Source organism: Danio rerio, chromosome 7 (assembly GCF_052040795.2).
Source record: "Danio rerio strain M-AB ecotype USA chromosome 7, GRCz13ab, whole genome shotgun sequence".
NCBI lineage: Eukaryota > Metazoa > Chordata > Actinopteri > Cypriniformes > Danionidae > Danio > Danio rerio.
Window position 1 is genome coordinate 2,181,222 of NC_141027.1, and position 26,013 is coordinate 2,207,234.

At 40.8% G+C, this 26,013-nt stretch overlaps 2 protein-coding genes and 1 long non-coding RNA gene across 3 annotated transcripts; 2 read left to right on the top strand and 1 right to left on the bottom strand.

The window, feature by feature from the left end:
- Window positions 1-2,451: 2,451 nt before the first annotated feature.
- On the top strand, window positions 2,452-7,574 carry LOC110439979 (lectin-like). Its single transcript, XM_087260525.1, has 4 exons — window positions 2,452-3,163; window positions 6,163-6,528; window positions 7,097-7,182; window positions 7,274-7,574. Exons 1-4 carry the CDS (start codon window positions 3,130-3,132, stop codon window positions 7,415-7,417), a joined length of 630 nt encoding a protein of 209 aa, XP_087116651.1. The 5' UTR covers window positions 2,452-3,129; the 3' UTR covers window positions 7,418-7,574.
- Window positions 7,575-11,212: 3,638 nt separating this feature from the next.
- LOC141375257 (uncharacterized) lies at window positions 11,213-17,597 on the top strand. The gene is made up of 3 exons (XR_015495360.1): window positions 11,213-11,987; window positions 12,069-13,154; window positions 15,691-17,597. It is a non-coding gene; the product is annotated as an uncharacterized LOC141375257 (long non-coding RNA).
- Window positions 11,703-19,131, bottom strand: LOC141375249 (C-type lectin LmsL-like). Its single transcript, XM_087260526.1, has 4 exons — window positions 18,381-19,131; window positions 15,728-16,099; window positions 13,202-13,287; window positions 11,703-13,123 (listed from the first exon to the last, which is right to left on the bottom strand). The coding sequence occupies exons 1-4, from the start codon at window positions 18,412-18,414 to the stop codon at window positions 12,992-12,994; spliced, it is 624 nt and encodes a 207-aa protein (XP_087116652.1). The 5' UTR covers window positions 18,415-19,131; the 3' UTR covers window positions 11,703-12,991.
- Window positions 19,132-26,013: the final 6,882 nt, after the last annotated feature.

The following is a 26,013-nucleotide window of genomic DNA, read 5'->3' on the forward strand; positions in this document are numbered from 1 at the left end:
AAACAGCACAAACGTTCTAATTATATAATGAAATGTAAAATTTAAAACGTAATGCACACGTTATAATTATATAATAAAATGTAACATTTAAAAACGTAATGCACACGTTATAATTATGTAATAAAATGTAACATTTAAAACAGCGCAAACGTTCTAATTATATAATGAAATGTAACATTTAAAAACGTAATGCACACATTATAATTATATAACAAAATGTAACATTTAAAAACGTAATGCACATGTTATAATTATGTAATAAAATGTAACATTTAAAACAGCGCAAACGTTCTAATTATATGATGAAATGTAACATTTAAAAGCGTAATGCACACGTTATAATTATGTAATAAAATGTAACATTTAAAAACGTAATGCACACGTTATAATTATATAACAAAATGTAACATTTAAAAGCGTAATGCACACGTTATAATTATATAATAAAATGTAACATTTAAAAACGTAATGCACACGTTATAATTATGTAATAAAATGTAACATTTAAAACAGCGCAAACGTTCTAATTATATAATGAAATGTAACATTTAAAAACGTAATGCACACATTATAATTATATAACAAAATGTAACATTTAAAAACGTAATGCACATGTTATAATTATGTAATAAAATGTAACATTTAAAACAGCGCAAACGTTCTAATTATATGATGAAATGTAACATTTAAAAGCGTAATGCACACGTTATAATTATGTAATAAAATGTAACATTTAAAAACGTAATGCACACGTTATAATTATATAACAAAATGTAACATTTAAAAGCGTAATGCACACGTTATAATTATATAACAAAATGTAACATTTAAAAGCGTAATGCACACGTTATAATTATATAATAAAATGTAACATTTAAAAACGTAAAGCACACGTTATAATTATATAATAATATGTAACAATTAAAAACGTAAAGCACACGTTATAATTATATAATAATATGTAACAATTAAAAACGTAAAGCACACGTTATAATTATATAATAATATGTAACAATTAAAAACGTAAAGCACACGTTATAATTATATAATAATATGTAACAATTAAAAACGTAATGCACACGTTATAATTATGTAATAAAATGTAACATTTAAAAGCGTAATGCACACGTTATAATTATATAACAAAATGTAACATTTAAAAGCGTAATGCACACGTTATAATTATATAACAAAATGTAACATTTAAAAACGTAATGCACATGTTATAATTATGTAATAAAATGTAACATTTAAAAACGTAACGCACATGTTATAATTATATGATAAAATGTACCATTTAAAACAGCGCAAACGTTCTAATTATATAATGAAATGTAAAATTTAAAACGTAATGCACACGTTATAATTATATAATAAAATGTAACATTTAAAAACGTAATGCACATGTTATAATTATGTAATAAAATGTAACATTTAAAACAGCGCAAACGTTCTAATTATATGATGAAATGTAACATTTAAAAACGTAATGCACACGTTTTAATTATATAACAAAATGTAACATTTAAAAACGTAATGCACACGTTATAATTATATAATAAAATGTAACTTTTAATAAAAATGTAATAAACAGAAAGACACAACTACAGCTGACTTCAGTCACAGCCTTAGATGTAATCAGCTGAGATATAATACATTGAATCTCTCAAAATCTCAGCAGATGATCATTAAGCAACTCCACAAACAGCAGCTTCACTTATTACCAACCGGTTTGCCCTTATTTAAAGAGTATAGTCTATTTTACTCTGAGGATTTTGATGTTTATTTAACATACATAGACATTGTAAGTCTTATTTGTTTTATTTCGGCTTGAATAAAAGCAGTTTGTAATTGTTTTAAAGCCATTTTAGGGCCTATATTATTAGCATTACATTATTAGTTTTAGATTGTCTCCAGAACAAACCACTGTTATACAGTGACTTGCCTAATTACCCAAACTTTACCCTAATTACCCCAGTTAAGCCTTTAAATGTCACTTTAAGCTGAATACTAGTGTCCTGTAGAATATCTAGTCTAATATTATTTACTGTCATCATGACAAAGAGAAAATAAATCAGTTATTAGAGATGAGTTATTAACATTATTATGATTAGAAATGTGTCAGGCTCTTAACAGGCACAAAAAAACGAGAACACATTACACCTGTACTGGTTTCTTTACACTAGCTGCCAATCCAGTTTAGTATTCAGTACAAAGTTCTGTTGCATGTTAATAAATCCCTCCATGGCCTGGCCCCTGAGTATATTTCTGAGCTAATTATTATGCACCAACCTGTGAGATCTCTTCGCTCTATGGATCATCTCTATTTGCAAGTTCCTAGATCACTCTTAAAATGTCGAGGTGATAGAGCTTTCTCAGTAGCGGCTCCAAGACTTTGGAATGATCTTCCACTCTCTTTAAGAACAGCTCAAACTTTTGAGTCTTTTCAGAGTCACTGAAAACACACTTATTCTCTTTAGCTTTTAATCATGTGATGTGAGTTTATGTATTTTGGTTTTGTGTATATTTGCATGCGTTTTATGTACAGCACTTTGGTAATCATTGTGATTTGTGAAAGTGCTACAGAAATAAAGTGAGTTGAGTTGAGTTGAATTAGAAATGTGTTCTCCTCGTTGTACAGAAATAGTGGAAAAATATACAGGAAGGCGAATAATTCAGACTTCCGCTGTAATTAAATTAAGCGCAACCTTGATTCTATTAGAATTGAATGTTTTAAAATCAAACCTCTTATGCATTTTTGCATCAGATATTTCTGAAAACATTTGTAAAATCTGTGAACGCCCGTGACCTGAGTGTCTTTTCCCCTTGTATATGTGCATTATTTTGCTCATGTGCCTTTGTTGGCAAATGCTTTTGTGATTTTTAGTCAAGTTTATCTGTTTACATCACTCCGAGGTGTGACTTGGGTGTCATGGAAATGTAAATCTCTGCAGGCTTGCTTTGAATGTTATTTTCAATGTAAAATATTATGTCAACAAACATGTGTATCGTGCGGGTAAATAGAAAAACAGATGCTTTACAAAGTGGACACAAGCCCTCCTGTATCTGAAAAACAGCAGATCTTTTGATTATTCCTTCCTCTGTGTGATTATTCAGTAGTGTGTGGATATGAGGATTGAAGCGATCTTTCTGCTGATATCAGGTGAGTTCAGCTGTTTTTGGAAATGCTAATTATTTCCAGGTATTGAAACTATGCATATTAATATGTTAATTCTGCAATTTTCTCTCAAATCCGTGTATTAAAATCAGCAGAGGGCTCTTCCCCTAGATAACAAACGAGTTGCTCACATTCCCAACATGTTGCAAAAACGTTATTTGTGGAAGATTTATTATTCTTGAACACTTCTTCTGACTTTTTGAAACACCTAACATTAAAAACAAACCTTTCAAAAATTAAAATGATAATGTAACATTAAAAAAGGTTATGCAAATACTCAGCTTAAATGATAAAGTGAAAATATGTGTAACATTCAAAAACGTTACGCAAACATTAATATTATATGATAAATTGTAACATTCAAAAACGTTACGCAAACATTAAAATGAAATGATGAAATGTGTTCAAAAACGTTACGCAAAAGTTCAAAGAAAATGATAAAATGTCATATTCAACAACGTTACGTAAACATTAAAATATGATCAAATGTAGCCTTGAAAAAAGTTATGTGAACTTTGAAATCATACGACAAAACTGTAGCATTAAAAAATGTTACTTAAATGCTAAAACTAAACGATAAGTGAAAATATATGTGGAATTAAAAAAGTTACGCAAACATTACAATTATATAATAAATTGTATCATTCAATATTGTTAAGCACACAATAAAATGATATGATAAAATGTAACATTAAAAAAATGTTACACATATTGTATAGTAAAATGTAACATTCAAAAACATTACAGTGATATGGTCAAATGTAACAATGAAAAACGTTATGCAAATATTACAATAATATAAAACGAAACATTCAAAAACATGTAAACATAATTATATGGTAAATTGTAACATTCAAAATGTTATGCAAACATTATAATTCACATACATGACATTGATATGATAAAATGTAACATTCATAAACGTTACGCAAACAATAATATTATGTTAACTTGACCATTCAGAAACGTTACACAATTACGCAAACATTAAAATGATATGATGAAATGTAACAGTCAAAAAGGCTGTGCAAACATTATAATTATATAATACAATAAAACATTTAGAAACATTACACAAATCTTACGATGATATAAAATGAAACATTCAAAAACATGCAAAAACATGTAACATGAAAAAAATTTATGCAAACATCATAATTTAGAAACATTACAATGAAATGATAAAATCTAACATTCATAAACGTTACGCAAATAATTCTACAATAAAATGTAGCATTCAAAAACATTATGCAAATATTGTAATTATATAAGAGAATATAACATATGAAATGTTAAGCATACATTATAATTATACAATAAAATGCAACATTTAAAAACGTAATGCACGCGTTATAATTATGTAATAAAATGTAACATTTTTAAACGTAACACACACATTTTAAATACAGAATAAAATGTAACATTTTAAAACTTAACACGCATTATAATTAAATAATAAAATATAACATTTAAAACGTGGTGCATATGTTCAAATTATATGATAAAATGTAACATTTAAAAACGTAACACATACATTATAATTATAAAATGAAATGTAATATTTAAAAACGTAACGCATACATTATAATTATATAATAAAATGTAACATTTAAAAACGTAATGCACACGTTATAATTATATAATAAAATGTAACATTTAAAAACGTAATGCACACGTTATAATTATGTAATGAAATGTAACATTTTAAAACTTAACACGCACATTATATTAATATAATAAAATGTAACATTTTAAAAACGTAAAAAACATTATAATTATATAACAAAATTTTACATTTAAAAACGTAACACACACGTTATAATTATATAATAAAATGTAACATTTAAAACATAGCGCTTACGTTCTAATTATATAATAAAATGTAACATTTAAAAACGTAACACATACATTATAATTATAAAATGAAATGTAATATTTAAAAACGTAAAGCACACGTTATAATTATATAACAAAATTTAACATTTAAAAATGTAACGCACACATTATTATTATATAATAAAATGTAAAATATGAAACGTAATTCGCCCATTATAATTCTATAATAAAATATAACATTTAAAACGTTACGCACACATTCTAATTATACAATAAAATGTAACATTATATAATCATTATAATTATGATAAAATGTAACTTTCAGAAACGTTAAGCAAATGCTAACCTAAATGATAATGTGAAGATATATGCAACATTCAAAAACATTAAAGAAATGATGCCATTCAAAAACGTTACATAAAAATAAAACTAAATTATGTAACGATCAAAAAACATTACATAAACTTTAGATTAGAGTCTAAAATAATACTGTAATAATAAAAGTAGCATTCAAGAAATGTTACTCAAACAAATTATAATGTTATTTAAAAACTTCACATTAACATTAAAATAAAATTGTGATAATGTTACATTCAAAAAACATTACAAACAAGGAAATAAAATACAAATGTGATAATATATGTGAGATTCAAGAAAATTACAAACATAAACTAAGCTCCAGAATGATAAACTGTTAATATATGTAGCGTTCAAAAAACATTACACAAATATTAAACAGTTTATTGAGATTTTAATAAAAGCATTACGTAAACATTCAAATAATATGATAAAAAATGATAAATGAACATTAAACTAAAATTATACGATAACAGATGTATCACAATTTTTTTTTAAAACATTACAAGATCATTAAATTGAAATGTTTCAGAAAACAAGACTTCCACTGCATAATGACGTCGTTGTGCTAATATATCAAGAACACGTTTAAAGACCAGACAATATTTTACAAATATTATATTAGCCTAAATTGAAGAACACTTGTGTTTTGTTTAGAAAGTCAGTGAATTCCAGTCTTTAGATGTCCTTGCTTTTCTTCAGCGTCTGCTTTTGCATTTTCTCGTCTTCGTTAATATTGTGTTGAATTTGACTTTTAAATGTTATAAATTCAACCCCATGTGTCTCTGCAGCTCTGAGCTCCTGCGTGACCTCTCATCTGTTTTACTTTATCCCAATCGTCATGAACTGGACGGATGCACAGACGTACTGCAGACAGAATTACATTGATCTCGCCACTATCGGAGACCAGACGGACCTCAGTGACATGTTGGCATCAATACCCAGCGGATTCACCAATAATATATGGATTGGTCTCTATCGGATGGGTGCTGATGCTTCCTGGGTCTTCTCTGATCAAAATAAATGCCTGTTCATGCAGTGGATGCGCGGACAACCAAACAATTCTGGAGGCAACCAGTACTGTGTCTACACGACTCCGACTGGATACTGGAACGACTGGGAGTGTCCGGATAAACTGGCATTCATCTGCTATTCCGGTGAGTTTTTAGCAGCGGGTATCATAGAGGCAGAGCTGGGTATCAGTGGATTACATGCAATCCATTAACATCCAAAGTACTTGTAATTAAAGTAAACTGCTTTTTAAAAGACTTGTAATAAGTACTGACAAAAAATGAGGACTCACAATTAGATTACACTACTTTTATAATACACGTAGTCAGCTCACATCAGACGAGTCTGACCTTTTGATGACCTCCCTGATAGTGATGAACTGCTCTTTCACTGCCAAGAATCGGTGGTTGAAATCCTTGAAGATGCACCGATATGGGGGTGTCAACAAAGCAAGCTTCGTCAACATCCCTCCAATACAGCAGGCTTAGCCAGAGGTAGCATTCCCGGATCTGTAGTGTGGCCATCACCTTCCTCAAGGCACGTGTGGCTGCTTTGGTGCTAATCAGAACAAAGATTGTCACCATCCAGAGGTCATGCATGCATATAACTGGTTGTGTTCGTGCATATGCATGTTTGTGCATGTTGGCTAGAATGCATGTGTGTGTACACGTGTGTGCGAATGTCTATGTATGTATATTTCTGTGTGTGTTGCAGAGAAGAAGAGCCAGACAGTGAGACTGGAGGTAAAATCAGCTCAGAATGTGAACGAACCGGGAGTAAACGGAGAGATTTTACTGCAGGTGAGTTGAGTTATATAACATATTAATGTTGTTATGAGTATATGCTATATAGCTCAAATATCAGTATAATACAGTAGTGCGTGTCCATCAGCTAACGCAGATACTGAGATCGAAGGGTCTGCCAGTGGATGCAGAGCTGTCCTGGAAAACATCCAGCGCTGGAAAAGTCTTTCAGAAGATGTGGTATCAGAAGAGTGAGCTTTCCAACACACCCTGCCAGAGAAACGTGAACTGAACAGCTCTGAACAGACTTTCCTGTGTAGTTTGAGCTGCGTTTTTCATGCAGATGCATTACATCAGGTGTATGTGCACTTCTGTGTTTACTAAGATGTGCTTGAATCAAGTAGCATTTGCAAGTTTGGTAAAACAATAAATTCCTTTTTGCATCACATAATCAGGCTTCCTGGTGGGTCATTGTATTTCTGGAATATCATGGAGATTTCAAAGGATTATTCCAGACATTGCAAGTCAGTGAATTTAAAGGGCAGCTATTGAGCAAAACTCATTATTATAAGGGCTGTGTGAATATAGCCAGCTCATGATGGTAAATAAATATTCATTGTGTTTTATATAATCAGACTTGATGAATGAAACATTTTAATTGACGTCCTTATCAGACTGGGAAAGCCCCGCCCACTAGTGCCCATCTCTCCATCTCATTAGCATAAACAGCAGCGAGGAGCTGAGTGAGAAGCAGCCGTCTGTCCATTAACCATTAGAGCAGGGGTGTCAAACTCATTTTAGCTCAGGGGGCACGTGAAGGAAATCTACTCCCAAGTGGGCCGGACTGGTAAAATCATGGTATATATAACTTAAAAACAATGTTTTTTTGTTTTTGTTTTAATACGATCAACTTAAAAACATCAAACTGGAACCGGAGGACAACACGCTCTCATGGCAAGTCGTAACTTTTTGATTTGGTGGCTAATTCATATGAATACGATCTCAATTTAATATGATTTGCTTATCCACCAATGGGGTTTGTGTTTAGGGGTGTGGTTGGGTTCCACGCCTCCTTTTTTAAAAAAAAATCATATGTTTTCGTATGACTGAACTCTTAATGCACTCAAAAAAATCAACTAGGCATGTATTGGATTTACAAAATAAAAACTTGTCAGATTGAAAAGAACAAATCAAGTTTACGTATGTTAAATGATTAATTCATGTTATTTGAAACTGAATCAAGAAATAATCAAATGAATTTGATCAGAACATGCTGATTCAATGAGACTGAGACGCTTCAAATCGACAACTCTCACTCTGGACAGTCACTTCGCACATATCAGTAGGTGGCGGTAGTGCGTTTGGATGTCACCATACGAAAACAACAAGAAGAAGTATCACCGCGTATTTTCGGCACAGTTTGGGAATTGGTTTTCCCAAGAGCTTGAATGTTATGCATGTTATGTTGTTGGCTAAATGTTTCTTATACATTTTATATTACATATTACAATTTTGTATTATATATATATATATATATATATATAACATGTTTTCTGTCCTTTTTGTGTCGAATTACTAAATTTTAAATCTTGCTTCATAGTATTGTAATTTAAAACATGTAATTTAAACAACAGGGTGAGGCAGTGGCGCAGTGGGTAGCACGTGCGCCTCACAGCAAGAAGGTCGCTGGGTCGCTGGTTCGAACCTCGGCTCAGTTGGCGTTTCTGTGTGGAGTTTGTATGTTCTCCATGCCTTCGCGTGGGTTTCCTCCGGTTTCCCCCAAACACATGCGGTACAGGTGAATTGGGTACGCTAAATTGTCCGTAGTGTATGAGTGTGTGTGTGAATGTTTCCCAGATGGGTTGTGGCTGGAAGGGCATCCGCTGCGTAAAAAAACTTGCTGGATAAGTTGGCGGTTCATTCCGCTGTGGCGACCCCGGATTAATAAAGGGACTGAGCTGACAAGGAAATGAATGAACGAATTTAAACAACAATATTGAACAAGAAATTTACTAGCTGATTTAACAAGACATCATTTTGTTAAAGTAAAGCTTTAGTGTTACATCGAGTAAATTAGAATCATTTTAAATAGAATAACACAATACAAACATTTTGAGTCGATTAGTTGCAAAGAAGTTAGACTGACATATTGAAACCATGTTTTATCTACAAATGTGCTTTGTGTTCATACAACATGTTCAAAGCAGTTCAGGTTTACTTGATTGGATTAGATGCATAAAGGGTGCCACGATTAAATCTTGTTCATTCAACAATTTTTTTTTTGAGTGTGTAAGACTTAACGTGAAATAGCGTTTCCTTCATGACAACTGTGAGGGGGTGAATTTTTTTATAACTCATCCGTTTCGTTTATATTAAGTTATATTAAGTTTGCATAATTAAGGGCGTGGCCACTTGAGTGACAGCTAGGTCTCGCTGGTCGCCGTCACGTCACCTCAGCTGAATCCTGCAGATTAGCCACTGAACTCGGCATATTTATCGTATTTCTGTGTTGTTTTATGTGGCTTTACACAGTCAACTGTCTTTTGGACTTGTTTCCTACAATTATTAGATGGCATGGCATGCTGAGTGCACTTAATTGTGCTCACAAACCATTCACGTGGCCTCCATTTCCCATGTGAGTAAAGTTACATACTTATATACAATCTCTATACATGTATTTGTTTTATTTAAGATCATTTATCGTTTATATTTAGAGCTGTAATGCACTCCAGAATCTGTCAGATTGATTAGCTGTAGGCTGTAGAACAGTCATCTGAAGCGTTGTCATACAGTGTTATGCTGGAGTTCATCAATAGTCTTACATTAACTAACACAGACTATATCTGAAGTGTTTGGAAGTAATTCGCATTTTCCTCCTGTTGTAAAACGTCATAAGAGCAATGTTTAGTGGCTCAATGTGTTACAGCAGTGTTTTTAAAAGACTAAACACTTTATTGATACAACCAAGCACAAGTGGTCAGAACACAAGCGAGTCACAGGTGATAAAGTATTAAGCGTTCTCCCAAAGTAAAGTGTGTCTGAACCAGGTCCAAGCTAAATGCCAGCAGGTGTCTGTAGCTCCGCCCACTCTCCGCCTCTTTGCCCTTGTTTGGTATCCCGCCGTGGGTGTGATGACGCGCGAAAAAAATGTCCACGGTTGGCCACGCCTACTTGTGGCTTCTTTTGCGCTCTTTAGAAACCTATGGGTGACGTCACGGACACTACGTCCATATATTTTACAGTCTGTGGGTATGGCAGGGCAAAGATGTGGTCTTTCTCTTCAAGAACACTGTCACGCTGACGCTGTTTCAGGCATCTGGATTGGATGAAATGAACAGTTTGCGCCTTCCAATGGACACAATTGGAACAGCAGTTTCTTATATTGAAAAATTGCACCTCATTTTTATACTTTACAGGCTGGATTAAACCCGTTTGCGGGCCTGATTCAGCCTGCGGGCCATATGTTTAACACCCATGGATTAGAGTGTTTGAGCTGCTGAAGATAATGTCAGGATTATAGATGTGGAGTTTTAGATGAACAGGACAGGAATCTCCATAGACTGATGCATCATATTTCATTTTTATTTTGCATTCATTCATTTAGTTCAGTTGGTTAATCTCAATTTCTATATCACATGTAGTACAATGTAGATTGCCAAAGCAGCTTATCATAGAGGAAGTTCCAGTAAATTGAGTCTGCTTCAGTCCAAAGCTTATTAAAATTTATTTGTTTAATCTCTGTACCTTGTATAAAATTGTGTTATAATTTGTTTTGTTAAAGTGTAGCCTACATTAGGTGGCATAAAGGGTCACTGACTGAAATTAAAATATGGCTAAATAGGTTGCAAGCTACTGTTTCTTTCTGCAACACAGGCTCATTCTGCAAACGCAGCCCTATATACATTTCTGGAGATGGTGAATTATGTAGCCAGAGGTTATTTAATAACTATTATTATTGAATTTTTAAAGGGCGGTATGAAGCTGTTCTTTTTTTATGCTTACCAGCTGACCGCGTACCTCAATATCAATGGCTTTTCTGCTGTTACCAGTTTGTCCATGATAACGGGGTTTAAGTCTGGCAAAGAACAGCCCCAGGAAGCGACAAAAACAAAAGGAAAAAAATAAATAAACAAATAACAGGGTGAGAATGTGGTCAAGTCTGAAAATGAGGTAAAAATCAGGTGAGGGCTTTTCTTTTTCTGGATTGCTTTAGAAAACACTGCCGGATGAGTTTAGGGACGGGGGTGGGTGGGGGCATTGGTCAACAGTGGCCTCTGGTAGATTTACGTGAGAACAGCAGACGTGCATAGCACTCGGACGAGAGACATTAGAGATCAGAAAAAGCGTACACAGCTGCCTCTGGTGGATCCGCAAAAATATGTATCTCCTGGGACGTATTTGGAGCTCTCCAGAAATGTATATAGGGGTACATACCCATAATGAGCCTGGGTTTTTTATGTCTCCACAACTGGTAGTCCCATATTTTGAAATCTTAGATTGGTGTAAAAGAATCATTATTTAGCTATGCTGCTTAGTTGTCTCATATCGATACATCATCCACATTTTATGTTTTATTTGATGGATTTTGTATTTAATTACCAACCGGACTTGCTGCAGATTTGTCGGCTGCACATCCATGATGCCAATCTCCCGTTCCACCATATCCCAAAGCTGCTCTATTGGATTGAGCTCTGGTGACTGTGGAGGCCATTTGAGTACAGTGAACTCATCGTCATGTTCAAGAAACCAGTCTGAGATGATTGAGCTTTATGACATGCTGCATTATCCTGCTGGAAGTAGCCATCAGAAGATGGAGACACTGTGCTCATAAAGGGATGGACATGGTCAGCAGCAATACTCAGGTAGGCTGTGGCGTTGACACAATTCTCCAATCTTCTATTGTCCAGTTTTTGTGAATTGTAGCCTCATTTTCCTGTTCTTAGCTGACAGGAGTGACACTTGGTGTGGTCTTCTGCTGCTGTAGCCCATCTGCCTCAAGGTTGGCCGTGTTGTGTGTTCAGAGATGCTCTTCTGCAGAGCTCGGTTGTAGCGAGTGCTTATTTGAGTTACTGTTGCCTTTCTATCAGCTGGAACCAGTCTGGCCATTCTCCTCTGAACTCTGGCCTCATCAACAAGGCATTTGCGCCCACAGAACTGCCGCTCACTGGATATTTCCTCTTTGTCGGAGCATTCTCTGTAAACCCTAGAGATAGTTGTGCGTGAAAATCCCAGTAGATCAGCAGTTTCTGAAATACTCAGAGCAGCCCGTCTGGCAGCAACAACCATGCCACGTTCAAAGTCACTCAAATTCTCTTTATTCCCCATTCTGATGCTCACTTTGAACTGCAGCAGATCGTCTCGACCATGTCTACATGCCTAAATGCATTGAGCTGCTGAGATGTGATTGGCTAATTAGAAATTTGCGTTAACTAGCACTGTACCTAATAAAGTGGCCAGTGAGTGTATGTGTTGTGGTTGGCATCTTCACTCCATAATGCCTGTAATTTGATGTTTATTTCCAAAAATGGATGCCAGAGTTTAATGACAATATTACTTTGTCGTTAAAGAGAACACCTGAATTTCTCTAATTTCACAAAATAAAGAACATCTTTTACCCAGTGAGGGGGAGGATGAGGGATTAAATGCCTAGCCAAAAAGGTTTAAAAATCTATAAAGTCTGAGAAATTATGTAGGAAAAAACTTTGATCAAGATCCCATAATGCAATTCAAAAGCAGAAATAAATGATACAAAAATAAAAGCATAAATCCCAAAATACACAAACTGCTCATTTACGGATATTCCTCACAGTGTACTGTAATCCAACATCAATAATGCTTCATCTTTGACATCCACTAAAGGTTTGTTTCACATCTTTAGGCAAGGCTGCAGAGTGTCGTCACTCTTCCGGCTCTTCTGGAAAACATTTCCATCTGGCTGTATTTCCCAGGATAGTGTTGCATTTTCTGGAAGTCCCTTCTCCTCCAGTTTCTGCTTCATCTGAACAACACAAGCAGATGAGTATTACTCGGTGAGTTCTGCATTAAACACACTGTCCATTCATTAATTATCGATCACCTTCATCAGAATATCTGCCTTCACCACAGGATCATTCACTCTCTGAGTTGATTTCAGCTCCAGTCTCGCTGTGTTTCTCTTCTTCACTGCCGGATAAACATATGAAGACGTGCTCACTGAATATGTCGTGTTGGACAAAGAGTAGTTATCAAAGACACTATATATTTCAGCATCAAATTATTGCATTTCTGAGCATGTTAAAGATGTGAATTAGATTTTATTGGATTTATTTAAATTTATTAAGGGATTTTCACCATTATCAGGGTGTACATTAACTGTCTGAATGCAGAATGTCAGTGTTTGTTAAAATTATATAATATCCTAACGTGGCAAATAGTATTGACCTCAGCAGATTTTACAGTTTTATTCCAGCCAAACTTATAGAAATTTCAGAGAAATACTTTATTTTCCAAACTTTACTTTGTCCTAAAGGACTGATATCCCAATCCTAATGGACTGATAGCCCCGCCCTAAAGCACTGATAGCCCCGCCCTAAAAGACTGATAGCCCCGCCCTAAAGCACTGATAGCCCCGCCCTAAAAGACTGATAGCCCCACCCGAAAGAACTGATAGCCACATCCTAGATGACTGATAGCCCCACCCTAAAGAACTGATAGCCCCATCCTAAAGGACTGATAGCCCCACCCTAAAGGACTGATAGCCCCACCCTAAAGGACTGATAGCCCCATCCTAAAGGACTGATAGCCCCACCCTAAAGGACTGATAGCTCCACCCTAAAGGACTGATAGCCCCATCCTAAAGGACTGATAGCCCCATCCTAAAGGACTGATAGCCCCACCCTAAAGGACTGATAGCTCCACCCTAAAGGACTGATAGCCCCATCCTAAAGGACTGATAGCCCCATCCTAAAGGACTGATAGCCCCACCCTAAAGGACTGATAGCCCCACCCTAAAGGACTGATAGCCCCATCCTAAAGGACTGATAGCCCCACCCTAAAGGACTGATAGCCCCACCCTAAAGGACTGATAGCCCCATCCTAAAGGACTGATAGCCCCATCCTAAAGGACTGATAGCCCCATCCTAAAGGACTGATAGCCCCATCCTAAAGGACTGATAGCCCCATCCTAAAGGACTGATAGCCCCATCCTAAAGGACTGATAGCCCCATCCTAAAGGACTGATAGCCCCATCCTAAATGACTGATAGCCCCATCCTAAAGGACTGATAGCCTCGCCCTAAAGGACTGATAGCCCCACTCTAAAGAATTAATAGGCCCACCCTAACTGACTGATAGCTCCACTCTAAAGGACCGATATCTCCGCCCCAGAAACATTTAATTGAGACCAGAAGTGAAGAGAAGCCTTTGTGCGGGGGAGAGAGGGTCACATGTCACACGTCAACACGGGGAGAACATGCAAACTCCACACAGAAATGACAACAGACCCAGCCGGGCCTCGAACCAGCGACCTTCTTGCTGTGACGCAACAGTGCCGCCCTGTCCTAGATTAATCTAAGAAAGAGGGGGAGGAGTAGTGGTGAATGGGAGGATTCTTTAAGACGAAGATGACTGAGGTAAGAAAATCTGGTTATTTAAGTGCGTTAATTACCATAGTAACACCTCACAGCAAGAAGGTTGCTGGTTCGAGCCTCAGCTAGGTCAGCTGGCATTTCTGTGTGGAGTTTGCATGTTCTCCCCATGTTGGCGTGGATTTCCTCTGGGTGCTCCGGTTTCCCCCACAAGTCCAAAGACATGCACTATAGGTAAATTGGGTAAGGTAAAAAATTGTCCATAGTGTAATAGTGTGTGTGAATGGCAGTGTATGGGTGTTTCCCAGTAATGGGTTGCAGCTGGAAGGGCATCCGATGCGTAAAACATATGCTGGATAAGTTGGCGGTTCATTCCGCTGTGGCGACCCCAGACTAATAAGGGGACTAATAATTAAGTCTGTAAACTAACAGAGAATGTACTGGCAGCTCACTACCAGGCTTTTGTACCACAAATTTTGTTTTTTTGTAACACCAACACTGACAATAACTCACTTTAAACTAATACAAATGTCAATACAAGTCACTTTTACGAAGTTTTTAACATCAATAGCCGTTGGAGGAAAGATCATGGTTGCATACTGCAATTCAGAAGCATAATTGAGAGGGGAAATACCAACACAATCTCACAGCAATTCGTAAATTTTTGATTTAGTGGCTAATTCGTATGAATTGGTACGATCTAGTTTATACAATTTAGTACGATTTGCTCATCCCCCAATGACGGTTGGGTTTAGGGGTGGGGTTAGGTCACGCCTCCTTTTTAAAATCGTACAATTTTGTTCAACTGAACTCGTACGAATTTGTATGAATTAGCCACTAAACTGGAAAAACGTAAAATACTTAAGTTTTCTCTTGAGATCAGGGTGGAAATACGCAAAACTTCTATTTTTATTTAATCTAAACTAAAAGAAATAAGACTTTTCCCAGAAGAAAGAGCTTAATTTGACTTTACCAACAATGCTTCTTTTTAAATATTGCAGGAATCTTCAGAGTGAACTGTTTTGACTAAAAGCTCACCAGAGTAGCAGACTGAGGGGAATTTATTGGTACATTCCAGATCATTCCACTGCTCGTCTAGAGACGTTCCCACACAGAACTGCTGGCCGAGGTAATTATTGGGCTGTTGGTAACCCCACAGTCTGAACTTGGACGAGCTCCTATCGGACCAGATCCAGGCGGCGTTGGCTGATTTTCGATAGAGGCCGATCCACATTTCGCTCGATCCATCAAGATCTTGAGGGACAGCATTTATCAGCTCATCGTAATCCGCCTGGTCATTAGCGGTTGCCAGATCAGTGTAGTGCAGTCTGCAGTACATTTGAGCCTCAGGCCACGTCATGTTTTCAGAAATAAAGAAAAACAGATGAGAGTTCACACAGGAGCTCAGAGCTGTGGAGAGACACGCATAAACACAATACATAAACACACATGGAAAAATACTACAGTCCTTTATAGTAAATGCTATATAGTGTTAAATTGCTGATACTGATGAACTGTACTAAATACCATTGTATACTTTAATTTTTACTATAGTAAATTGTAGTGCATTGTAGTATAATATATCCTAGAGTTAAAATCTACAGTATTGATTATATTACTATAGTTGTCGTGTTACCATAGCAACTGTAGAATTACCACAACAGATTAATTACTAATTGTCATGTTACCATAGCAACTGTAAAATTACCACAACAGATCAATAATTATAACAGTTGTCGTGTTACCATGGCAACTGTAGAATCGCCACAACAGATCAATTATTAGTTGTTGTGTTACCATAGTAACTGTAGAATTGCCACAACAGATCAATTACTATAGTTGTCGTGTTACCATAGCAACTGTAGAATTGCCACAACAAATCATTTATTATATTTGTAGTATTACCATAGCAACTGTAGAATCACCACAACAGATCAATTATTATAGTTGTTGTGTTACCATAGGAACTGTAGAATCAACACAATAGATTATTTACTATAGTTGTCGTGTTACCATAGCAACTGCAGAATCACCACAACAGATCAATTATTACATTTGTAGTGTTACCATAGAAACTTTAGAATCACAACAACAGATCAATTACTTTAGTTGTTGTGTTACCATAGCAACTGTAGAATCACCACAACAGATTAATTGCTGTAGTTGTCATGTTACCATAGCAACTGTAGAATCAGCACAACAGACTATTTACTATATTTATCACGTTACTATTGCAACTGTAGATTCACCATAACAGATTTATTATTGTAGTTGTGTTACTATAGAATTAACTGTATGTAAGTGCTACTGAAATATGAAATAAATAATTCTGAAACTATTACTGGTGAATTATTTATTCGCCTTTCTATGAAATATTAATTGTTTTTCAAATATTTCTCAAGTGCTGTATAACAGATTATTTCAGCACATTTCTAAATATAATAGTTTTTAATTGTATCTTTCTGATTTCTTTTCTGTTTGCCATGACGACAGCACAAATTATTAGACTAGATATTGTTCAAGACACTAGTATTCAGCTTAAAGTGACATTTAAAGGCTTAACTAGGGTAATTAGGCAAGTCAACTGGTATGTTCTGTAGCCAGTCAAAAGGTATTCTTAATAGTGCTAATAATATTGGGTGTCATTCACTAAAAACGGCATACAGATTTCTTGTTTACTTACTTGTTACTTTTCTTGAACACTTTCCACCTATTTCACAACGTGTGCGTACCACATGTCTTAATCTCAGTTTTATTGTTAGTGAATTTAGAGTCTTTTTCCATTGCATTGAAAGGTGTCATTTTAATTGAATAGAAATCCATATTGGTTCATATTTGACCCAACATTAGGTTAAAACAACCCTGCATTTTTTAGAGTGTGTGCATCTTGATGTTCAGATAAAATGACAATTAAATAACATGCAATAGTTCTACTGTTTTTTTTTTATCACACTTTCTGAATATTTCATAAAACACAGTATATTTTTATTGCATCAGCCAAACCAACCTATGCAGAAGCATCAAACAAATGGTTCACCCCAAAATGAAAAGTTCCTCATCATTTACAAAATATGCCACATTTCAAAGCGCACTATTATTATACTGTTATAAACACTAAAAAATGTTGAAAAAACATCCATAGTAGAAACAAAAAATAATATGAACGTCTATGAATGTTTTCCCGCCAGTATTACTCAAATGTTTTTGTGTTCAACAGGAAAACCTCAAACCGGTTTGAACAAGTGGAGAATGAGGACAGTATGACAGTGTTTAGATTTTAGGGACTGTCACTTTAAGAATAATTCAAAACCACATGGCACTCCATATCACACTCCAAAGAAATGCTTGGTTGTATTAACCCTTTTCCCAAAGATGGGTTGTGGCAGGAAGGGCATCCGCTGCGTAAAACATGTGCTGGATAAGTTGGCGGTTCATTCCGCTGTGGCGATCCCATATTAATAAAAGGACTAAGCCGAAAAGAAAATGATTGAACGAATGTATTAACCCAATGTTGGGTCAAATATGGACAAACCCAACCACTGGGTAAAAAATTTTATTTAAAAAATGCGTTTGTTATTATCCAACATTGGAATAATACAACCAAGCATTTTTAGCATGCTGACTAATCTGTTCGGCCATTATTGTTAACATATGTAGGAACTGTTGATTTCTGATAAGCATTGAAACTCACCTGACAGCAGAACGAAGATCTCATCCGCCCTCATGACAAAACTCAGGCGGTAATAAGCACAAAAGCTCTTTTCCAGGAGTGTTTGACCATGTCAAGTGCTTCACGTGAGTCTTGATAGTGACACATCAGTGATGAAACACGTTTTACAATTAAAATAACATTCAAAGATTTCCAGCCTGGATTTCCATGCACACTTTAGTCACACATCTGCCTGATTGTCCCACTGTTTCACTTTCTCAGCAAAACCCTTCTAATCTCAGATTTAGCTATAGGAGCTCCTTCATTTAGGGAAGAGTGTGATTCAGCAATGAAAGCCAGTTCATACGACAGATGACGTGACCATGGAAAACAAATGTGTTTAAAGAGGAAATGAAGCACGCAGTCAAGTTTACAGTATTTTGAAGATTGATTTCCACTTTAATTAAAGTATTTTAAACAAACTCAATTAATGTAACCATTTAGAAGAAAACAACATCGTTTTTAGCGCAAGGGCGCCGCCATCTTATAATGTTGCTGTGTCTAACGACACAGGGTTGGTTCCGTTCCTTCAGCTGAACAGATAAAGTGGAAGTAAAGGACTGAACACAAAGACTGGAAAGACTAAGGCCCCATTTACACTAATGTGTTTTTAAAACGCATAAGTTTTGCTACTGTAACACCATCCGTCCACAATACGCCGGAGTTTTCGAGCACCGAAAACGTAGCGTTTTGAAAACGCTGAAGAGGCAGTTTTCATTCTAAAGTGCTGCTGTTCCGTCTCAGTGTGGATGGGGGAAAACGAAGACATCTGAAAATAGAGGCGGGGCTGCAGACATTCACCTTTCTGATTGGGGCTTTTTCCTCATTATTACGTAGCCCACACACAGTTCAGTCCTGCATCCTCTCTTTCAGTTCAGACTTTGCAAGTTTGATATGGAAAACAAACACCAGGGCCCGGTTTTTCAAAAGGTTTAATCAGGATAAAATTGATCCAGATTTAGTAATCCTGTTTTTGCAATCCGTGATCACGTAATCCAGCTTACTTTTTGAGCCAGTTTTTCAAAGCAACATCGGATTGGATCAATCTGAACCGGATAGGAACTTTTCAGGATCACTAAATCTAGATAACCAGTGCTCAAACAGCATAGGACATCACAATGTAGAACTATAGATATGTAAAGAGCGACAAGTAGAATAGCCAGCGTTGGGCCAATATAACTTTATTTTTATTTGAAATGAAAACAAAAAAAAATTAATAATTATTAAAATAATAATAAATAATAAAAACAAGAAAAAACCCACCCCATCCTCTTTCAGTAGTCCGCTCATCTGAGACCTACAGCACTGTACATTGAGGATATTTATAATAAGTTTCAAATATAGATGTAAATAAAAAAAAGACTTAATGTCAAAAACTTCACAATAATTTCAGACTTCCTCATCTGATGTGGAGAGAGCAGCTTGTCTGAGCGTAGCCTTTAGGAGGCGAATCTCTAGTCATTGGCCTTGGTTTGCTGCAGTTTAGTTAGAGTCAGTTGTTCTCCTTCGGGGGAAACTCCAGCACTATAAGTGGATTTGATTGTTAAAATCCACGTATGGGAGGTTCGGTTCAGAAGCTACTCGTCTGAAAGAGTATTGAACGGGCCAATTAAGAATGAATTGGCAGCGCAAGCCTGCGCAGGTGAGCGACATAAGCAATCAACTGAGTATATAAGCTCACCTGGCGCCAGCAGACGCTATCCTTTTCGCTTCAGAGCCTTTTCTGATCGAGCTTATGAGGGTTCCTCCTCCTGATCTACAGCCATTCGAGAGAACGATTTCATCCCGGTCCAGAGCGAGTCCACGCAGCGGCAGACGGTCGAGCTGGGTATCTCCCTTGCCTGGCGTCCCTTTGGGTCCGGTCCTCCAAGAGCGGTGCGTATTGTTGCGAATCCTAAAAGAGCAACACAGTCGTGCAGCACGTCCTTTTCAGGATGGCGCTCCGACTGTGCGTTTCTGGTTGCGGGGGTTTCCTGGCTCCGGATGATGGACACGATCACTGCATTACACGTTTGGGGGTCCAGCATGTTAATGTGGTGCTCGGGGGCGGTTCATGTCGTCACTGCGATGCCATGACCGTTGCGCAGTTGAGATCGCGGTTAGCTTTCGTAAGAGAGCGAGCCACCCCAGTTGCCTCCTGCTCTGCAGCGGGCGCTCGGGTAGATCTGAGGGCTTCAGCGAGAGACAATCCGCCGCCCACGGGCTCGCGGACCTCTCGCACCTCCAAGCGCTCCATCCAAGCTTCGGGTACTGAGAGTGATCCGTCTAATCAGATGGTAGCTCTCACGCTCGCTGACACCGGAGATCAGATGTCCTCCGCGGCATCGGAGGGCGGGCTTTCATTGTCCGACGATGATCCGGACCCGCTCGCCCCCTCTGGGCAAGCGAGCGCTGTCAAAACAGATCCTGAAGCGGACATGTTGGCCGTGCTTTCTCGGGCTGCTTCGGCCGTCGGGTTGGAGATGGTTTATCCCCCAGCCCCGCGGCCGGACCGACTAGATGGGTGTTACGTAGAGGATCAGAAGGCGAAGCCTTCGAAGCCTCTCGTCCCCTTCTTCCCGGAAGTGCACAGTAGGCTCACGCAGTCCTGGAGGGCACCTTTCTCTGCCCGCGCTGCGTCCGCCTCCGCCCTCACCACCCTGGATGGTGGAGCTGCCAGGGGGTATGAGGCGATCCCGCAGGTGGAGCGCGCCATTGCGGTCAATCTTTGTCCGCGTGGCGCCCCCGCTTTGCGTGGTCCGCCCCGTCTCCCGTCCAAAGCCTGTAAGTTTTCTGCCTCCCTCAGAGCTAGAGCTTACAAGGCTGCGGGCCAGGCAGCTTCCGCCTTGCATGCGATGGCCACCTACCAGCGCTACCAAGCGCAGGCGCTGGCTGAGCTACACGAGGGTGGGTCTAACCCAGGCTTGTTACACGAGCTGCGTACGGCGACCGACTATGCTCTCCGGACCACTAAGTCCGCCGCCTGCGCACTGGGGAGGACGATGTCCACACTTGTGGTCCAGGAACGCCACCTCTGGCTAAACCTGGCAGATATGCGCGATGTCGACAAAGTTCGCTTTCTTGACGCGCCCATATCCCAGGCTGGCCTGTTCGGCGACACCGTCGGTGAATTCACCCAGGAGTTCAAGGCGGTGAGCGAGCAGTCGGATGCGATGGGCAAAGTCATCTATCGGCGGGGCCGTAAGCCCGCTCCATCCCTGGCCGAGCCATCCACCTCCGCTGTTCCTCGCCGAGGGCGCCCGCCAACGGCCGATGCCCCGCCCCCGCCTCCGGCGAAGCGAGCGCGTCGAGCACGCCGAAAGCCGGTAGCCCCTCCTGCCCAGGGCGCCGCTAAGTCCGGTAAACGGACCGCGAAGCGTCCCTGAGACAGGCCATCCGGAGAAGAGGAGACTTGCTCTTTCCCCGCTGGAGGGCGGGGCCCAAAATCCAACGGTACTTTTCAGTGCCACCAAAGTTTCGATCAAAGAGCATTTTTTCCCTTCCCCGGATGTGACAGCTCAAGCCCCGCCAGTTTGGGACGCGCTGCCTCTCAGCTCGCAGGGCTTGCATGCTCCGCCAGCGGCTCTCGGGCGCTGGGGGGACAGTCTCCCTTCTCCCAGCCCCCAGGCCCCCTCTCAGGAGTCAGGGTGCGGAGCCAGAGCGAAACGCTCTCCTCCAGCTCTTCTGTGGGACCCTCGCTCTCCCCGGACCAGCACACCCGCTCCTCGCTGCCCCTCCGCGGGTACGTCAACGATTGCTGCGATGACGTCATTAGCGAGGGCTCTGCCTGCCTGGTTAGCGCGGGCCAGCCCCTCGCGGTGGCTCATACGCACGATCAGACTCGGCTACGAACTACAGTTCTCCAAACGGCCTCCCAGGTTTACGGGCGTGTATTTCACCAGGGTCAATCCCCTGTCTGCCCCTGTCTTGCGAGAGGAGATTGCTGCCCTCCTGGCGAAGGTTGCAATCGAGCCGGTACCTCCAGCCGAGATGGAGAGCGGGTTTTACAGCCCGTACTTCATCGTACCCAAAAAGAGCGGTGGGTCACGGCCAATCCTAGATCTGCGCGTTTTGAATCGCTGCCTTCACAAGCTGTCGTTCAGAATGCTTACGCAGAGGCGCATCCTCCGATGCGTTCGTCCTCAGGATTGGTTTGCAGCCATAGACCTGAAGGACGCGTATTTTCATGTCTCCATTCTTCCACGCCACCGTCAGTTTCTGCGGTTTGCGTTCGAAGGTCGAGCATGGCAGTACAAGGTCCTCCCCTTCAGGCTCTCTCTGTCTCCGCGGGTCTTCACCAAACTCGCGGAGGGTGCCCTAGCGCCTCTGCGGCTTGCGGGCATCCGCGTACTCAATTGTCTCGACGACTGGCTGATTTTAGCCCACTCTCGGGAGCAATTGACTGCGCACAGAGACGAGGTGCTCCGGCATCTCCGCCTATTGGGGTTGCAGGTCAACTGGGAAAAGAGCAAACTCGCCCCGGTGCAGAGGATCTCTTTTCTCGGGATGGAGCTGGACTCGGTCACCATGGTAGCGCGCCTCTCCGGAGAGCGCGCTCGCCTGCTGCTGAACTGTCTGAGGGAGCTCGACAGCAAGTTAGTGGTCCCGCTGAAATATTTTCAGAGGCTCCTGGGGCATATGGCTTCCGCTGCGGCCGTCACGCCGCTCGGATTGCTCCATATGAGACCACTTCAGCACTGGCTTCAAGATCGAGTTCCGAGACGCGCATGGCATGCGGGCACACACCGAGTCTCTGTTACTGCGCTGTGTCGCCGCACCCTCAGCCCCTGGAATGACCCCTCGTTCCTGCAGGCCGGTGTGCCTCTGGGACAGGCGTCCAGTCATGTTGTTGTTTCGACAGATGCTTCCAGCACAGGCTGGGGAGCCGTGTGTCGCGGGCATGCAGCTGCGGGCCTGTGGGTAGGTGCCCAGCTGCATTGGCACATCAATCGCCTAGAGCTGTTGGCAGTGTTCCTCGCTCTCCGCCGTTTTTCTCCGGCGCTGGGGCAGCAACACGTGCTGGTCAGGACGGACAGTACGGCGGCGGCGGCGTATATCAACCGCATGGGGGGTATGCGCTCTCGCCGCATGTCTCAGCTCGCCTGCCGTCTGCTCCTCTGCAGTCACCCGCGGCTGAAGTCGCTGCGCGCCATTCACATCCCAGGTATGCTCAACCGTGCAGCCGATGTGCTCTCACGGCAGCAGATTCACTCTGGAGAATGGAGACTCCACCCCGAGTCTGTCCAGCTGATATGGGCGCGATTCGGGGAGGCCCAGATCGATCTGTTTGCTTCCCCCGAGAACGCTTATTGCCAGTTGTTTTATTCCCTGACCGAGGGCTCTCTCGGCACGGATGCACTGGCCCACAGCTGGCCTCGGGGCGTACGCAAGTATGCGTTTCCCCCAGTGAGCCTGATCGCGCAGTTAATGTGCAAGGTCAGGGAGGACGAGGAGCAGGTTTTGTTAGTTGCGCCCCTCTGGCCCAACCGAACCTGGATATCAGAGCTCTCCCTCCTCGCAACGGCCCTCCCTTGGCAGATCCCTTTGAGAGAGGACCTACTTTCTCAGGGACAAGGCACCATCTGGCACCCTTGTCCCGATCTCTGGAGCCTCCACATGTGGTCCATAGACGCGAGGACGACTTAGGTAACCTGCCGCCCGCGGTGGTTGATACCATCACTCAGGCTAGAGCCCCCTCCACGAGGCGCGCCTACGCCCTGAAGTGGAGTCTATTCACTGAGTGGTGTGTCTCTCGCAGAGAAGACCCCCGATCTTGCCAGATCAGTGTTGTGCTCTCTTTCCTTCAAGAGAAGCTGGACAGCAGGCTGTCGCCCTCCACTCTCAAGGTTTACGTTGCTGCCATCTCCGCTCACCATGACGCGGTGGCTGGCGGCACCGTGGGAAAGCATAACCTCATCATCCGGTTCCTCAGAGGCGCTAGGCGAATTAATCCAACTCGCCCCCCTCTCACGCCCTCTTGGGATCTCGCCCTCGTTCTCACGAGCCTGCGATTTGATCCCTTCGAGCCACTCGATACAGTATCTTTAAGATTTCTGTCCCTTAGGACAGCTCTGCTGGTCGCGTTGGCCTCCATTAAGAGGGTCGGGGACCTGGAGGCATTTTCGGTCAGTGACTCGTGCCTGGAATTCGGGCCGGGATTTTCTCACGTTATTCTGAGACCCCGCCCGGGTTATGTGCCCAAAGTTCCTACCACTCCTTTTAGAGATCAGGTAGTAACCCTGCAAGCGCTGCCCCCGGAGGAGGCAGACCCAGCCCTGTCCTTACTTTGTCCAGTTCGCGCTCTGCGCATTTATGTGGACCGTACTCAGAACTTTAGATCTTCTGAGCAGCTCTTTGTCTGTTATGGCGGACGGCAGCAGGGAAGTGCCGTGTCTAAACAACGTTTATCCCACTGGATTGTGGAGGCCATTTCATGTGCTTATTTGAGCAGAGGCCAGCCCCGCCCTCCAGGAGTGCATGCGCACTCCACTCGGAGCGTTGCATCCTCTTGGGCGTGTGCGCGTGGCGCTTCTTTAACAGACATTTGTAGAGCTGCGGGCTGGGCGACACCCAACACATTTGCAAGATTTTATAATCTGCGAGTGGAGCCGGTTTCCTCAAGGGTGTTAGGTACCTTTGGTGATTGAGGAAACAACTCGGTAGGTGTTGTACACGCTTGCGGTGCCTTTTTTTCCCTAACACGGAGAGATGTGCACCCTCCTGTCTGTCAGTAAAGTTCCCCATTCGGTGAGCCCTGCAGATTCCTCCGAGGCCCCCAGCACTGACTCAGCGGAGGAGTTACTTGCTGGCCCATTACGTAGTAGGTCTGCCCGCTGGTCAGCCCGCGTTTTAGTTATAGGTGCCTGCTATGGCCGATCCCCGCTGGTGATCCCCATATGCTTTTCCGCCACGGTTAAGTTCCCCCCCCTGGGCGGACCCGTGCTTTCCCTATCTGCTAACCACCTTCTTATGCACACTCCCCCTTTCAGGGTTAGTCCATATGTAATTCCATTTGTTTCCCCCTATTGGGTGCGGATGGTCTCCGCAGCGTCCTCCCTACTGGGATGGCACACTTCCCAACGTACTGTCGTGTATTCCTAGAATTATCTAGATGCTAGCGACTCCCAAAAAAGATACCTATTCCGTAAAACTTCTTTTGAAGTAGGATAAGTTAGGGCCAAGGGCATGTTGGAGGACCACGCCTCTCGTGATCTGGGTGCTTCACGCTTGCCTGACCGCTCTCTCATGGTGGGTGTTGGTAAGGTGCAGTCATTAAGGCACTTTCAATGGGCTCCCATACGTGGATTTTAACAATCAAATCCACTTATAGTGCTGGAGTTCCCCCTGAAGGGGAACGTTCGAGGTTACTAAAGTAACCCTTCGTTCCTCGAGGAGGGGAACGGAAGCACTATACTCTGTCGCCATAATGACTGTCCCTTAGCTGTTAAAAGTCTCTTCAGCTTAAAAAGGATAGCGTCTGCTGGCGCCAGGTGAGCTTATATACTCAGTTGATTGCTTATGTCGCTCACCTGCGCAGGCTTGCGCTGCCAATTCATTCTTAATTGGCCCGTTCAATACTCTTTCAGACGAGTAGCTTCTGAACCGAACCTCCCATACGTGGATTTTAACAATCAAA